Source organism: Lagenorhynchus albirostris, chromosome 20 (assembly GCF_949774975.1).
Source record: "Lagenorhynchus albirostris chromosome 20, mLagAlb1.1, whole genome shotgun sequence".
Lineage (NCBI taxonomy): Eukaryota > Metazoa > Chordata > Mammalia > Artiodactyla > Delphinidae > Lagenorhynchus > Lagenorhynchus albirostris.
Genome location: NC_083114.1, coordinates 59,946,631 through 59,964,840, shown reverse-complemented (window position 1 = coordinate 59,964,840; position 18,210 = coordinate 59,946,631). Strand labels below are relative to the sequence as shown.

General features: G+C 38.7%; 1 protein-coding gene across 6 annotated transcripts in view; it reads left to right on the top strand.

Annotated features, from left to right (window-relative positions):
- The window catches only part of HELZ (helicase with zinc finger), a 152,963-nt gene that overhangs the window by 80,604 nt on the left and 54,149 nt on the right, over positions 1-18,210 (top strand). For 5 of the 6 annotated variants that reach the window (XM_060133081.1, XM_060133083.1, XM_060133082.1 and 2 more), the window contains 5 exons: positions 1,043-1,188; positions 2,479-2,626; positions 5,746-5,929; positions 7,073-7,301; positions 13,400-13,604. In XM_060133081.1, the coding sequence (XP_059989064.1) occupies positions 1,043-1,188; positions 2,479-2,626; positions 5,746-5,929; positions 7,073-7,301; positions 13,400-13,604 (912 nt within the window). The remainder of the gene's footprint in view (positions 1-1,042; positions 1,189-2,478; positions 2,627-5,745; positions 5,930-7,072; positions 7,302-13,399; positions 13,605-18,210) is intronic. The other variant, XM_060133086.1, reaches the window with a different exon arrangement.

Here is an 18,210-nt window from a genome sequence, read left to right as displayed (position 1 = left end):
TATCCTTCTTACGATTCCCCAGTTCCTGTCCCCAACATTTGTTTTCCTGAAGGGTTAATTTTTCATTATCATGGGAAACAAAGTGCCTAATTAAAAATAATAGCCAAAATCTCAAAGAACTTGTCTGATCTTAATACCGATGCATGAAAGAAAATTACAGTTTTTCTATTAAAATATCAGTTTTGCAAAGTTTCAGTTTGAGGTTCTTTCTCTTTTGTCACAGTTGGTTGAGATTGAACCTACACAGTGTTGTAGCTATCCATTTAGGAAAGAGTTGAAGGTAGAGGGACAAGTTCTGTTTTTGTTTTTTTGCCAGAAGTTTAATTTTGTTCTTAGCATCAAAGTTATAATCAAGGATGGCTCCTTACACTTTACGAGATAAAGATGGCTTTTTTGCTAATTATTAAAAATAAGTGTTTTAGTCATAGGCGGTGTATCCTGCTAGCTCACTGTTTAAAATAGTTGCTTAATTTTAGTGAGACAGTTGATTGACTCCCCCAATGATGCAGTGGGTTGCATCCCTAAAATTACTAAGGTAGTAGCTATTTATTATTAAGTTGGAAGAGTCTTTTTTTTTTTGGCGGTACGCAGGCCTCTCACTGTTGCGGCCTCTCCCGTTGCGGAGCACGGGCTCCAGACGCCAGACGCGCAGGCTCAGCGGCCATGGCTCATGGGCCCAGCCGCTCCGTGGCATGTGGGATCTTCCCGGACAGGGACACGAACCCGTGTCCCCTGCATCGGCAGGCGGACTCAACCACTGCGCCACCAGGGAAGCCCGGAAGAGTCCTTTATTAACCTATGTGTAGAAACTCTAGGTTAGTGTTGGCATGCTGAAACGAAAAGTTAGAAAATTTAGCCTCATTCTATATAGTAGTAAAATTGTTCCTAGAAAAATATGTTTGACTCTGCTTATTCCAGCATTCAGCATGTTGAGGTTTAGTACATCAGAAGTTTCAGCATGGTGGATTTTTTTTAAAGTATGTTAAAAAAAATACTACTTGTATATTTAGTTAAATTCTCTCCATGTGTCTCTCTGTTACAGCTCAGCCCTTTCGTTTACAGTGAGTTTGCCAGGGAAAGAAACCTTCACGTTTCACTGCTTGACCGGCTCTATGAGCATTACCCTGCCGAGTTTCCCTGCAGGATCCTCCTGTGTGAGAACTACCGCTCCCACGAAGCTATCATCAAGTAGGTGTGAGCTGCCCCTCTGTCACACTTTGTGTGGTCCGGTGGAAGGGGACTCAAAACAGCACTGTTCCTAGGGACAGATTATTCCCAGCAGAGTTACATGGTGTCCCTAGTGTTGCAAATTATGTTTGATTTTATGTCTGTGAAAGTATACTTCAAAAGTCAGTTGTAATTTATTATAGTAGGGCAGTTCTGGAAACAAAAACTTCAGGTTCTACTAGCTATAAACATATTTTTCTGTGACTAAATATATAATGTATATGTAAAACTACATGATGTAGTAAACAAATATGTTGACAAGCCGCATAATGGTTTGCGCATGTGTGTCTGGCTGTGTTATACAAGGAGTCTATTTGAAAAGAAAGGAAGGATGGGAGGGAGGAAGGAAAGAAAACCATGCAACTTAGTAATAAAGTTTTAAAAGGTCTCTATTAAACATAGTATGCATCTATACAAGTAAAAGTATCATAAATGGTAGCCCAGTGAGTAGTCACAAACCAAACGTACCCCTCAACCAGCATCCAGACCAAAAAACAGAATGTTCCCAGCACCCTGGGAAGCCCCTTTGTGCTGCATTCCTGTCACTGTCACCACCAAAATCTTAGGATTTTTTCAAGTTTAGTATAATTTAATAATATTGATTATGGCGGTCATGTGAAACTAATTTTTAGGTTTCTCTGAAAGCAGTAGGAGAGATATAAAAATAAGTTTAGATTTAAATATGGCTTTTATCAATATCTCGAAATGTGATTCCTCTTTTATTGTTGCCAGTCATTTGCTACAGTCAGTGATGAATCGAGTACTACGTAATATCTTCATTAGTAGAGTATTCATTTTACAGTTGACTGGAATACCCTTCAATTGTGTGTATTGTTTTAGTGTCTATAGATCTTTGTGTTTGCATAAGTATATGATCCACATAAATAAAAATATACATTTAAAAAATTTGAGTACAGAAAACCATAACAGCTAGCAAATTTCCTCATGAAACAAGAGTTCCATCTAGTACTGAACTGTCGTCATTTCTTCCTTTTCTTTCTATGTTCTGGCTTCATGCCTTCCCCAGGTCAATTCATTTATCGGTGGTATACCAGGAGCCCACTGTGTTTTCATTGCTGTGGCTAATTTTGGTGAAAATCTTGGCATCATGGGTATTAGATGTTTGGATTAAGATTAATCATGGGCATAAATCAACGTGAAATTTGACTGGTAATTTTTTCTTACGGGTAAAATTAATTTTGATGATAGGTTACTTTTTATTTATATATTTATTTCGGTCTTTTTCTGCAGTTACACCTCTGAGCTCTTCTATGAGGGCAAACTGATGGCCAGTGGAAAGCAGCCAGCACACAAGGATTTCTACCCACTAACCTTCTTTACAGCACGAGGGGAAGATGTACAAGAGAAAAATAGCACAGCTTTTTATAATAATGCAGAGGTACCTTAGTCCTTTTTGCAAATTGTTGACATTTTTGCAGTCATATATATAGTCTGGTCTTATTAAGCATTTATTTAAAATTTTGGGTTGATATTTTATTGTGTGTTGACTTCATTTACATGAAAATAGTATGGAAGTTTATTCTTTCTTGTGTAACATTGATTTGTTAAGATGAATCTGCCATGGGAAACAAAAACTTTGATTTACATTTTGTCTTATGCCAAAATACAGAACCTCATTTAAAAGAAGCCATCTAAAATGGACTGAGGTCACAATTTATAGTGCACACTCCAATGAGGCATCGTTTTACATGAGTAAAAAGACTTGACTTGTGGAATCCTGCGCTCCGGGGGGTCACACAGACCCACATGACGATGGTGCTAACCCATTATGTGCTGCAACGTGTGTGGTTCTCTCACAGTTTCTGACTTTTTAAGTTCAGAGAAAATGTGGGGAGTATGAGGGGTCAGATCAGGTAGCAGACTAACACCTGTGATGTCTTTAGGGGCCAGCGGGCCAGAGAGCCAGAGGTTTGGTTCTGGCTGTCACAAGGGAGTGGAGTTCTGGACTTCAGGAAACCCAGGGGAGGATGTGTGCATCGTTGGTCATTAGAAGAATGATTCGTGATATGTGATCTCCATCTCCCTTTCTTCCCTTGAGTCCCGTGATTTACTCATTTTATTTACCAAAAAAAATGCCATTTATTAGGTAATAGTAATTCATCTTTCCATTAAAAAATTGGTCAGAGGCCTGTAGTTAGAAGTCAGTACAAGAAAATTGACAGTACCTACTTGATAAACTCCTAGCCAAACGTAAAGAAACTTGACATTTTAATTAGTCTGTGCCAATTAATTTTAGCAAAAGGTAAACTTTTCTTTACCTGTTTGAAATATTGACAAATAACTCTAGGGTTTCCTTTATTACTTTTGCACTCAGGTTGGAAACTGCTGGCTGGAAAATCAGTTAAGAAGAGAAAGGAAAATAAATATACTATTATACTGTCTTTTATAATTAACCATGTAATTACCTTTAGTAGTATGCTCTGTTTGTGTGAATTCAAATTACTGTCTGGTGTCACTTGCTTTCAGCCTGATGAATTTCTCTTACTGTTTCTTTTAGGGCAGGTCTGCTAGTAAAGAATTCTTTCAGTTTTTGTTTTTTTCTGGGAATGTCTTTATTTTGCCTTCATTTTTGAAAAGTAGTTTTGCTGGATATTAGATTATTGAGTTATTTCTTTCAGCACACTGAAATATGCTTTCCTACTGCTTTATTGCCCTCATTGTTTCTGATGAGCAGTCATCTGTTAATCTTATTAGAGTTCTTTGTAAGTGATGAGGTGTTTTTTTGTTGCTGTTATCAAGATTTTGTTTTTGTCTGTGACTTCTACCGTGTTGACTATGGTACGAGCGAAGGAGACAGCCTGCTTCACCCACTGTCCCACGCAGGCCCTCCCTGTGCAGCAGGAGGTGGGGAAGGGGAACAGGTGCCACCCAGGTGCTGCCAGCTGCTCATGGCCTCCTGCTGCACCTTCCTGGGGCAAACGAGATCTCTGATGTTCATCCACTGCTGTAACCGCCTGGAGTAGCTCTTTCCCCCCAGGGAGCTGGAGCAGGTGGGAGCTACCCGTCAGCTGCTGAGACAGTCCTGTAGGACAGGGGGCTGCGGGAGAGCGGGGCAGCCCCAGCCTTCCACTCTTCTTCCTGACTTCCTGTAGACTTTGGTGAAACAACGCTTCTCAGTGTCTTGGCAGCTCTTTGATCGTCTCCAGAGACTTCGAACGATTATCTGTTGGCCTTGACCAGCTTCATAGATGTCTATCTGGGAGAGGGCTTTCCCCAAGCTCCTCATACCATTCCAAGCCTGTGTATTTTGACTACAGTTTTATGCTGCCTATTATATAAGGGGTAACAGAGGGACGAAGTGGAGAACTGGTTATGTGTTGCTTGTTCCTTATGGGTGAGAGCGCCATGTTTTCAATCCAGTTGACTCATCGGAATCCTTGGACGGTCTGGGTAGTTGTTTCACTTGCTGTTATTTCATTATAACAACAGGATGACTAGAGTCTGTTCCTCTGTCATTCATTGAATTTATATGTGGAAGTGGGAACTGCATCCTGGCCATTAATCCTCGAGTTCTTAAAAGGAATAAAACTATCAAATTTTTGTATATTTACTATTATAAATTTAAGTAGATATTAACTAACAAATAGTAAATAAATAATGTATTTAAAAGACATTAAAATTTTCTCCTTCCTCTCTCTGCCCCTGGACTCTTGCCTGACCCTCTATTGAGCTTGCCTTATAATACGTATTTTAAATTAGGAATCTGTTTTCTAACTATACAGTAATCTCTTCACAGGCAAGGAGCGTGTTTTAGTAATCATTTTGTCCCCTACTGTGCCAAGCATCAACACTTTTTGTTTGATGAATTCATCGAATCAAAGTAGATTAAACTACACTAAAAGTTCTACTCTAATTCACTAAGTGGGGTCCAGAAAATCCAGATGGTAAAATACGGGCTTACTTCACTGCAAGGTTAATGGCAGGGCGTGGGCAGAGTTGTACCATGAGAAGGCAGTGAACTCCGAGAGTCTGTCCTGAGGTCCAGATTTGCCCCAGTCCCAGCTGCGGTTTGCTGCCAGCTGTTGGCTGTTCTGTTTACTTATATCCACGGGGAGAGGAGGAAGGGTAGCCCTCGCACTGCTGAGACGTTGGCGGCGCTGACTCTAGGGCTCTCCTAATGGGTTTCATCGGCCTGAGCTACAGAGTGGACTGAGAAATACTGGGAACGTGGGGTTGCCGGTCCCACGCGCCTCTCTCTAAACAGGAACCCGAACCTGTCCCCATTTGAGAAGGGGGGCCAGGTAAGGGGTGGGGCCAATGGCCAGTTACATCGTCTCCGATTTTCACGTTTTCACTGGGTGCACTATTGTAGAGATTTACTGCTTGAAATGTAAGCAAAAATGTGTTCACATCAGCAAAGCATTATTCCTGGTTTGAGGTGGTTTTAAAACGACATTTGCTAAAATGGAATCCTTTGTACATCAATTTCAGTTACCATATTCTTTTCTCCAAGCACTTGTATAACTTTAATATGTATACATGTACGTTTGTTTAAAGGTCTTTGAAGTGGTGGAACGTGTGGAAGAGTTAAGAAGGAAGTGGCCAGTAGCGTGGGGGAAGTTAGATGACGGCAGTATTGGTGTGGTGACTCCGTATGCCGACCAGGTGTTCAGGATACGCGCTGAACTTCGAAAAAAGAGATTATCTGATGTTAACGTCGAAAGGGTGCTAAATGTTCAAGGTAGCTATTAATGGAAATGAATTAAGTTATTCAAATGGTTAGATCTTAAAGTGTGTGCACATTTGATTTTTAGTTTTCAAGATCTCTTTTCTGGACAAGCAATTATGTATTCGTTTCATACCAAGTTCTTTAATGCCAAATTTGGCAATTCAAGGTCGAGCTCATTTACATGTTCGTTCAATTTCTATATCCAAATAAAAGAAGTATCAACAAATGGATTTCCTCCATGACTGTAACTGCAAATATCTGTATGCTGTAGTTGCAATCGCAGTAGCATACAACACCTATTGTTGTTATAATGTATCTGAGGACTAATTTGTTTATAAAGATTTTTAAAAGCTTGTACCTGTCAAGCAAATTTTTAAAGGCATAGCTTGTTCTTCATCTAGATTTTCCTAAGTGAATAAAGCAACTCTTTTAAATTTTCATGTAATTAGTTGCTATGAAATTTGTGCATTTAAGTAAGTGAAGCAGCACTATAATGTGAGTGCCAGAAAAGCCCAGCACAGTCTGAAGTTGCGTGGCAATATACAACAATAAGAGTAATGCAGTTTCTAGATTATGGGGGAGAATAGCTCCAGTATACCATGCATTCAGATCACGCAGAATTTGGGTGTGCATTTTAGAAAGAATATTACTAATAAACTAGGACGCGTCCAGAGACGACCTAGCACAGTTAGTGGTCTAGAAACTGCCCTGTGGAGTCAGAAATGGTTGAAGGAACTAGGATTGTTTGGCCTGGAGAGGAGAGAACGAAGAATTGACACTAGAACTGTATTCGCATCTGTGGAGACTTGTCATAGAATGAGGGAAGAGATGTGTCGATGTAAGAAAGAACATGTACAGACTAGTCTCTCTCTAGGCTTCCTTATGGAATCAGTTCTTTTGGGTGTGTTTCCAGAAGTAGAGTTGCTGCATCATATGTTAGTTCTATGTTTAATTTTTTGAGGAACCGCCATGGTATTTTCTATAGTGTTTTACATACTGTTTTATATTTCCACCTACAGTGAACAAGAGTTCCAGTTTCTCCACATTCTCATCAACACCTCTTATTTAGCAATAAGATTTAAAAAATGAAATGCTTTTATTATATGGCTCAGAATAACAGTCCTCTTATTTTTAATTATTTTCTTTTTTTTACAGGAAAGCAATTCAGAGTTTTGTTTCTTAGCACAGTACGTACAAGACATACTTGTAAACATAAACAGACACCAATTAAAAAGAAAGAGCAACTGCTGGAAGATTCCACAGAGGACTTAGATTATGGTTTTTTATCTAACTATAAGCTTCTCAATACTGCCATCACAAGAGCACAGTCCCTGGTTGCCGTGGTGGGTGATCCCATTGCTCTGTGCTCTATTGGAAGATGCAGGTAATTATGTGTTAGTGTTTGCGACATTAAAGGGGGAAATGTAGAGTAATTTGCATCCCTATGCACATATTTATATGACCTCCTGGCTAATTAAAATCAAGTTTAGTCTTATCTAATACCCAGTGGGAACACAAAAATATATTGCTTTGAGCCTATTCATTATGTACATGAAATTGTGTGTTCATTGAATCAATCATCATTCATAAGGTGTTTCCTGAGTGCCTACTGTGTTCTAAGTACTCTTCTAGCCACTGAGGATACATCAGTGAACAAAACACAAAAATCTCTGCCTTTGTGGGGCTTAACATTTTATTGGGGAGGAGAGGAACACCGACAGTAAGCAAAATAAAAACACTGTAGTATTTTATGTGGTAAGTTCAGTGGAAGAAATAGAACATCAAGGGGCATTAGAAGTGATGGGGTAGGGTGGGCGGTTTGTGATCTCACATGGTGTGTGTGGTCAGAGAAGGCCTCACTGAGAAGCTGACTCTGGAGTTGAGGGTATGAGCTACGCAGGCTCCTGGGGTAAGAGTGCTCCAGGACAAGGGACTGACCAGTGCGAGGTCCTGAAGGTGGTTTTGTGTGTGTGCGTTGTCTTTGATGGAGACTGAATTTCATACCCATACTCCCCTCTTTTTTCCTTCATTATTGTTTTAGCTTGTTTTTGATGAGTTTCCTTCTCATTTTCTCTCAAGGCTTCTCAGTGCAAATCTTTGTGTCTGGTTAATCCAGAGGATCTTAAAATTAGGGGGTTAAAAAGGGTTGTTACTTGTATTTGGAAAGAACTGTTAGTATTCCTTAGATTGTAGCCATAAGGAATGTTAAAATATCAACATAAATAAAAAACTTCTCCTTGTACACTTACGATTTATACTAGTTAATAGGACTTTTAACTGTATGAAGCCAGTAATATAAGACTTGGCCTACGCAGTGTTGAAAAACTATGTTACAAAAAAACAGTGGAACAGAAATTTAGAATATCCTTTATGAAAAAGAAAGAAATACACGAGGGATTACTTAAAATTTTTTAAGTATTCTAGTACCTGTCAGAGTGAGTTCAGAAAAGTAGAAAGAGGTGCCGATGGTCTCAAATACGCCTTGGGTAGTTATTTCTTCGTGGTATGTTAAAATAGACAAAGTTGTTAGGAAGTGGCCCGTTTAAACCAAGTTTTCTGTTGCAATATAGATATAGCAGCATTTTATTATCTGTTTTCCTGTCTCAGCAGGAAAAAAGTATTCTATGGCAAAGGAAACAATTTGGGACCTTTTTAAGAATAAGCTGCATACATTAGAGTTTAAGATTCCAAAAGAAGTTAATATACTTTATAGGGGAAAGCCATTAATCACGTAGAGTTTAATTTATGGTTACATTCTGAAGAATAACCTTTTATTTTTAAGGAAGTAAAACTTGAATGGTCCATGATTTGTTTATATATAGCTAAACAGCTCTATTGTAAAATATCTTTAGTTTCTTGTTTTAAAAATAGATTTCCATTAATTTTTAGCCACTAATGACAAAAAGTTGGGGAAGGAACTATATTAATTCCAAGATACCAATGAATAAAACTAAGTCTATTAATTTGGCTTCCTTCCTGAGAAGTTCACTTTAGTTACTTTACTGTTCATTGCAAATACATTTGGTTAGAATATTGCTGTGGTAGTTTACCATTTTTGTTTATATTTATCATTTGATAAATGTGAGAACACATACAGTTTGATTAGAATTTTATTAGATTAACACATGTAAAGTAGGCCGACATGTATTAAAAGCAACTAGAAACTGTTGTGGGTATAAATAGGTATAACAGTAGTCTTGAGTGACATTACTTTTGGACATTCTTTATAAATAACCCCAAACGTTTACCAACATGCATATTTTTTAAAATCATTACCCCTTTCCACAGAGGTATATTATACTGTGAATTACATGAGATCAGCATTTTTCACCCCTTCTCTGACATAAGTCGTTATTTTCTCAGAGCAAATAGGTGGATGATTCTTCCTGAGGCCATGCTATCAGAATGATCCAGGGCTAATTTTTAACTTGAAGCCAGGCCTACAGGTTGCTTATTTCTTACTACTCAGCTGGAGTGTGTCAAGGCCCTCAAATTAATTTATAAGCTAAGTAAAATACTTTCAGAGAGTCCAGTACATTGTGTAGGGAGAGAAAATCATGTGACCCATAGCTGAATGGGAATGCTGATAATCTGTTATTTGGACAGTTTAATCAGCTCTAACCCAGGAGCTGATAGTTGAGGCTATGGATGTTTATGCTTTACTCTTCCCAGTTTCATTAGAAATTAAATTAATCTCATAATACAGGTAAACCTGGAGGACATAATGTGATTCTTAGGTACTATACTAATGAAGGCGTGAATTCTTTGTATCAATAGTTTGAGTTAATCAGGATGTCTCTCTCCCTTGCTCATTTGATATTTATAAAAAACTAATATGGTATTTCCAAATATTGATCAAGTTTTCAAGGAATGATTACTGTGTTTACTATACCAGTTTAGAAGGCAACCAGTTGTATAATCTTTTTTGTTGTAAAGGATTTTTAAACAATTTTTCTGTTAACCCTAAATGAATGGAGGGAACTTTCCCTTCTCCCACTTGCCAAACAAACAAATATTAATGTAGTAGCTGCTGTTTATTGACAGCTTTCTCTGTGCCAGGTGCTAGGTCAAGTGCTTTGTACACTTTGCCTCGCTCAGTCATCCTAATGACCCGGTGATGTGGGTATTTTATTTGCATTTTAAATGGGCAGCCTGATGTAGAGTTTAAGTTACTGCCCAGGACCACATAGCTACTAAGTGTCTCACTCAGACAGATGTCAGATTGACCTCACCGGGTTACCCTGCCTTTCCGAGGAAGCGAGGCGTGTGCGTGGATAAATCTACGCTGAGTGAGGAGAGGTGATGGGGGAGGGGAGGCGGGGCGTGTTCATGGGTTTTTCCAAACCAGAGAGTTTGGAAGAGATCTCTCTTTGAACCGAATTTCTTCATTAGCGAATTCCACCTGCTCAGTGAGATATAAACCTATTTCACACGTGTAGAGGTGTGTGTATGTGCACAGACACCCTCTCTCTCTATGACCTGAGGACACCAAGTGATTTTTCAATGTTTTATCAGCGATCCTAGAAGCAAGGTTAGCATGAAAATGCAAGCAGACTTTGGGTTCATGCAGTGATTGAACGTAAGGTTTTGTCTTCTGAAAGTAACACTTACGTTCACAACGTAGAGACACACTTGGGTTTTCTAACCAACATTACTAGAAAAAAAATTAACATGTTAACATTTTAGGGAGGCGCTGAGAATTGGTGAAGCCTTTAAATAATCATAGTGGTGAATTCTTCAGTCTGAGTGTTGTTGAAATTCTCAAGTGATCTTCCAGTTATGTGTTCTGAAATGCCTCATAATGCCATGTGTAGTATTTCATTAAAGAATTGAGTTCAAGGACAGTGTGAAATGGTCTTTGAAAGAGCCTTCACAAAGAGAGAAGAAAGGAATATTTTTGCCTTTAAGAATTTTTGAAGGAAAGAATACATTTCTCTGAAAGTTTAAAAGTGAGAAATAAAAGTCTTCTTAGTGATAAAAGTATAATAATAATAACACTGTTGGTGCCCTGTTTTACACATGAGGAAACTGAGGTATGAAGAGAGGTTAAATAACTTGCCCAACGCTACAGGGCTGCTGAATGACAGAGCCATGACTGAAGCCCAGGCAGCCTAGTTCTAGAATCCACGTGCTTGACCATTTTGCTATTCCCTTAGGCTATCAAAAGACAAGTGAGATTTAAGATGGAAATTCCAGGTTGCTTTTGGAATTAGTTGAACTTGATTAGCTTCTAGCAAGTGTTTAGTGTTGTTTCTGAAACGGTTCCTTTAACTCAAAGGCTGTTTCCTTGAGATCCCTGGGATCTTGTAGATGAAAACTGTCACCAAGCTACCAGCTTCTTGTGACGTGTGAGGTTGTTTAAAGGTTCTGCTTAACTCGATGTTACTTCAGTGCAGTTGAGGTAAGTAAGAGCGTATAGGGACAGGGTATGGAGCTTGAAATAGAGCAAGTTCTAGCATTTTAGTTATGTAAGCTGGAAATGAAAATATGTTATAATAAATAAAAATCAAAAACTGGGCTGTAGTAAAGTCAATCCATTCTCTCCTCATTTTGCTGTGTCTTGAAGTTCACACGAATATAAAATGCCACTCTATGAAATTATTACTTTATCAATTAGACCAAAAAAACTTCCTTTTTAATACAGGATGTAGTAGAATTGTATTGATAAATATTAATACAGTTGAATATTTTGGGGTTCTTTATCAAAAGGGTAGGAAAATTTTTGGATTTTATATCCTGAGTGCTATGTTGAAGATAGTCTTTCCTTAGCTGTCAGACTATGAGAAAAAAAATTTGATTCCTATGGAAAGGTTCTTAAGAATAAAAATAAAGGGCAGCTTTCAGTGTGCATTTCTTAGCAACACACACTTCCTGTAGCTGAATGAGTGTCTTGTTAGCCTTTATGTCTTATTGTTGGAAATACATATTTAATATTTTATAGCATTTTTACCTTTCCTGTTGTTGACATGGAGGCCTGAAATTTTTTCTGGACCCATTTCTTAAACTCATCTTTAAAAAATTAGAAAAGATGGTAGAAAGCATATGTAAGAGAAACATAGTTTGAAATGAAAATCTGCAAAGTTTTATGAATGTATTAATAACTCCATTCCCATTCATATACTAACTTTTATAATATAAACCTTTTTATTTATGCTTCTTGAAGCCATCTTGATTACCTGCTGTCCACCTGGACACAAGGATACCAACTTGGGAAGAAACCATATCACATATCTTTTATAGCATAATAAAACATTATTTGAACCTCATACCAAAGATAGGTATGCATATTTATAATAGTCATTCAAAATCCTAAAACTTTTTATATGTTATCTTTTGTAATATATAATATTTTTAATATTTGGAGATCAATTTTCAAAACTTCAGGAGCAACAGTGTACAACTGGATTAATTTTGAATGTATTTTTCTCCTTTAGTATTTATTAATTTGATTAGGAGATAAATAATCATCATTAAAATTAGCATTCCAGGGCTTCCCTGGTGGCGCAGTGGTTAAGAATCCACCTGCCAATGCAGGGGACACGGGTTCGAGCCCTGGTCCAGGAAGATCCCACATGCCGTGGAGCAACTAAGCCCGTGCGCCACAACTGCTGAGCCTGCGCTCTAGAGCCCGCGCGCCACAACTACTGAAGCCCGCGTGCCTAGAGCCCATGCTCCACAACAAGAGAAGCCACCGCAGTGAGAAGCCCGCGCACCGCAACGAGAGAAAGCCCACGAGCAGCAGCAAAGACCCCGTGCACCCAAAAATAAATAAATTTATTAAAAAAAAAAAATTAGCATTCCAACTTCCTGTGTTTTTCATAATTTAATTCTTTTAACCTAGTCAATTAATGTTATGAGCTTTGCTGTGACAAGCGTCAGTTAATTAAAAGAAAAATATAGGAATAACTGGTTAATTCTTAAGTTCCTTATGAGAATTATTTACTTTGTGGTTCAGATTTATGTCTGAATTGGCTTTTCTTAGTCACCCACCCAGCACCAGGCTACTTTGGCCCCATAATTCAAATTTGTGTGTGTGTGTGTGTGTGTGTGTGTGTATGTATATAATATATATATGTATACATACAAATGTGTATATGATGAGTATGCCTAGAAGTACAAATCTTTGATAAAATGAGTTATCAATTTTGAAATCCTTGCTTACTGTGTGGATAACAAAATCTGTCATTCCAAATTAGTGTGCATAGTCGAGCACTGACCATGTTACTTTCATTGATCAGCCAGAATTAATGGAGAGCAGAATTTGTATGTTCCACAGTACTAGACATGACTGTAGTTTCAGAACCAAACTTCTGAAGTCTTGTGATCTGGTGGGAAGATTATACCTGAATCATAGATGAATACTGGGCCTAAGGATTTGGGGTTGGGGTGGGGGAATTCGAAATTAATCTTTAGTTGCTTTTAGTCATTTCTGTGATCTCGTCCACTGAAATTATAAACTGATCTTCTAAATCTTTTCTGTAGGAAATTTTGGGAGCGGTTTATTGCCCTGTGTCATGAAAATAATAGCCTACATGGAATCACTTTTGAACAGATCAAAGCTCAGCTAGAGGCTTTAGAACTAAAGAAGACATATGTGTTGAATCCACTGGCACCTGAATTTATCCCCCGGGCTCTGAGAGTGCAGCACACGGGAAATACCAACAGATTGCAGCAGTCACCCCCCAAGGTAAAGCCTGTCAGTGAAACTGAGGAGGTTAAAGAGAGAACAGTGCAGAGACGTCAGAGCTTTCTTGGGCTGCAGGTTACTTTACGTGTTGGAATTGAAGGTTACATTTGATGGCAACCAGTTTCTGCAAGGAACTCGTCCAGTGTGGACATTAATTGAAAATACAGTGTGGTGTTTAGCCATGCTGCTTAATGGCATAAGTCATCCTCAAAAAGTTTTCAAGGGGGCTTCCCTGCGGTCCGTGGGTAAGACTTCACCTTCCAGTGCAGGGGGTGCAGGTTTGATCCCTAGTCGGGGAGCTAAGATGCCCACATGCCCCGCAGCCAAAAAAACCAAACATAAAAAAACAGAAGCAATATATTGTAACAAATTCAATAAAGACTTTAAAAATGGTCCACATCAAAAAAATCTTAAAAAAAAAAAAAGTTTTCAGGTACCTGGTTAGGTCTGGTGCCCTTTGTATAATATAACCTCCCGGTCCTCTCTACTGATAGACTTATTTTAGCAAGATGTGAATAAAACAAAGCAGTTTAAAAGACCGCCACACATATTAAAAGCATGCTCTTATAGAATATTATATAGCATGCTTTTACAGCATATTTTTATAAGGAACAATATAATAATAGCACTATTTGTATAAAGAAAATAGCTCTAACCTCTTGTTGGTGACCAATTCAAGTGGTGTTTGACACAGAAAATTTGGCTGACTGCTTGAAGGTTACTTTAATCGACTTTGACCAGTGTTTGTTGCATAAGAAGTAGTCCAGTCATTGGGATGGGATGGGATGGGGGGGAATCAAGGCCCCCATGTCTACTTTTGAACTATAGTTATTTTGGTCAGAAACAGCTGGTTTCTTTGCTAGATTGCCGAAAAAAAAATGCTTGCACTTACCATCTAGAAAAGAAAGTTATGAGTGTGGCATGTTTAGTATTTGTTCTGGTTTTGGGGTGTATTTATAGTCATCAGCATGATATTAAACTTAGTGACATGAATTAAGAGAGTATGCCAGTTTGGGGCTTCATTTTAAAAATGTAAAGCTTAATGTGCAAGAAATAATTATTGGTTTAATATCTTGAAGAACTTTTAGCTGAGTAAATATTAAACTGAGACGAGAACTGCTTTCTGTTTTAATGTACTGTTGTCTGAGTTTAATAAAAATGGACCTGATATACAATAATGCTTTAGTTACTTGGGATTAAGCAGATTAAGCATTTTGCATAACTGAATCCTCTAGATTTCTAAAGTTTAAACTATTGATAAATTAATAATCAACTTATTTATCAAATAGTTAAGTTTCTTCTGTGTGACAGCTGTTACGGTAGGCAGTAGAGAAGCAAATTAGCCCCAGTGTTCTTGCGGCAGATGGGTAACGGTCCGAGGAAGTACCACTCCACCACAGTGGAGATTTCAGGGTAATTTCACCGAGTGGATGGAGTGAGTGGGAGATTGGGGAGACTGTCAGACACTAGAACAGAAACTCCTTTAGGGCAGAGATTTTTGCCTGTATTATTTGCTGCTCTAGCCTCTGTGCCTAGAACAACATCTGGCTTATCACAGGTGCTTAGAAGTATTTTTAAGATTAATGAGTGAAGCTTAGCAAAGAGCTCATACGAAAAGCAAGAGGTGTGAGAGAGCAGGCTCTCCAGGGAACAGCAAGTAGCTTAAAGTGGGTGAAGAGTGGGAACCCAGTTAGAAACGTTTACACTTTACTGTTTTTTATTTAAATGTTTCAGAGACATTATACCTTTTGCACATTCTTAAATACAATAACTACAATAAACTTTTTACTTAATTGATCAATGTTAGCATCAATTAATGTACCATAGATGCAGCTAGATTCAAGCCATTATATCAAATGTGTACTGACCCTAAGCAAGATCCTGTGATTTGCTTTTTGTTTTTATTTTAAAGGTAAAGAAAATATATGTTGAATCCACTTGCTTTTCCAACACTGTAAACTCCCCGAGACAAAAATCCTATTCTGTATACTTCTTATGGCCTCTAGTGCCTAGCCCCACCCTGCACATAGTGGGTGCTCAGTAAGCACCTGATACGTGAATGATGGCTGTGATGCGTCCAGGAGAGTGCATGGGGCTTCCTTCTTTCAGTAGGAAGGCTGTGTAGTTAAGGACCATAGCAGCCATCTCCCCAGTTTTTCCTTTTTAACTTTTTGGGAAGTTTTCTTCACTGATCCAGTAGATATCATCTGTTATTTCATTGTCACTAACACAGAGGTTCACTCAATTGTTTATATACCTGGTTATTTAAAGTTCTTTATATCATATATAATAATAATAATTTTAGGTAACTAAGTTATAGTGAGCCAAAGGTTACTTTTGTCATCATCTCTCCCTTCGCGCCCCAGTACTATATTTTACTTCTATTAAATTGTTCTGAGGATTGAATTTGTACTGGAGTCTTTTTTTATCCAACTTTCTATTGTAGACAATTTCAAATATATACATAAATAGATGAGTATAATGAATTCCCTATCATCCAGCTTCATTAACTATCAGTTTATCCTTGATCTTATTTCAGCTGTCAGCCCACCACTCCACCACCACATATACGCACTGGAGAATTTTGAAACAAATTCCAGATGTTTTATTTCATATGCTAGAGTCTTTTGATGAAGGGGAATTTACTTGCAAGAAAAGCGTGCTGTTTCTTAAAACAGGATACTAAGCCATATAATTTCCCCCCAAGTTTCCTTAATGTTTAACTTTTAATGCAATTCTGTGCATAAGAAATATTAAAAACTAGTAAGGTTAATGTTAGCCTAAGACTTAAAATCCCAGTAAGATTTAATGTAGATAAAATCATCAGAATGCTGGGTGATGGTTACACGTGCTCCAGGACCTGCTCCCTCAGCACTGTGTCTGGCAGCAACGCCTACCCCTAGCTCTTCACCAATCAAATGGCTTTATCCTCCTCACTAAGATGTAGGTTCTCTGGTAAGGGTTAGCGAAGGTACAGATATTAGGGGATCCAGGAGCAGGCGGTCCTAGGTAAGACTCATTGCCCCGCTCTCCAGGCATCGTTCATCTGTAGGAAGGCATCTGTTTCCGGTGCCTACAGAATCAGCGCGCAGGAAACAGTTTGCTTGTCTTCAGTCTGCTCTCTCCTGGGCACGCGCTGGGAGCAGCGTTCAGAAACTGCGAAGATGGGCCAGACCCATTCGTACATGCTATAAGAACTCTTCAGAGGACAGATAATATTCAGAAACGGGTCCTCTGAGAAGACCACAGCATTGTTTTATAGATTTTAGTTTGTGAATTGCTCTTCACTGTCTGTAGCTGCTTATGTTGTGTCTCCGGGTCCAGACATCAGAAGACGTGTCAGACTTACGTGGCTCAGTAGCCTCAGTGCCCAGCCAGGGGTGGACACATCGTGGGCCCTCATAAACATTTGTTGAATGAATAAATGGAAAATGAAAGAATGAGTGAATGAAACAATAAATACTTGAATGAATATACGGTTGAGTAAAAAAAATGGTCCTCAAAAAACAGATGATGTGAACTACATTTGCTTATAAGCTTTCTACCAAAGGTATACATACTTCCTGAAGGTTTATTAGCAGAAGTTTGGAATTATCATTATGGAATGACTTTTCTGCATAGTTAGCTCTAGCTTACTGCTGCATTGTTATTTAGTTATATGCTACCAAACACTGTATATTTTGTATAGACCAAGCACACTTATTGCTCTACAGTTGCATGGGAAGCCTAAATATGCTAGAGGAGTTTTCCCATATCGAACTGTAACAGGGTGCTGAATTATGCTTGCAGATATGCCACTATCTTTTTGTGAGAGGCCCCAACTTGCTTTTTTCCCCCCATTCGTTCAACAGTATTCATTGAGCCAGGCGATGTTCTAAGCTCAGGGAATCAATAATGACCTAAACAGATAACGTCCTAGGTATTTAGGTCCTTCCCAAGTTTCTTTTTCACTTGGTTTATCACACAGCACCCAGAGTGCTGATGTATATTGTCTGGCATGCTTCCAGCTTTACAGTGCAGGATCAATCTAGGCTATGGTTATTCTTTGTATTGATTTCCGATTGCTGTTGTAACAAATTAGCACAAGCCTAGTGACTTGAAATGACACCCATTTATTATCTCACATTCCTTTGAGTCAGATGTCCAGGTTTTTGTTGGTTTCTTGGCTCCAGGTCTCACAAGACCAGGATCAAGGAGTTGGTCGAATGGGCTCTTATCTGGAGGCTCTGGGAAGGATCTGCTTCTAAGGTCATGCAGGTTGTTGGCAGAATCCAGTCCTTGTGGTTGTAAGGACTGAGGTCCCTGTTTCCTTGCTGGCTGTCAGCTGGGAGCCATTCTTAGCTCTGGAGGCTTCTTTCCAGTTCTCGCATGTGGCTCTGCCTCTCAGAGCTGTCAACAGTGCATTGAAGCCTTCTCTCTCTTGGCATCTCTGACTTCCCCTTCTACCGCTTGTATCTCTTCCTTCCTTTTCTTCCACATCTCTTTGACTCAGCTGGAGAGGTGTCTCTGCTTTTAGGGCTCATGTGATTAGATTGGATCGCCCCAGATAATCCAGGATAATCCTCCTATTTTAAGTCTTTAGTTACATCTGCAGAGCCCCTTTTGC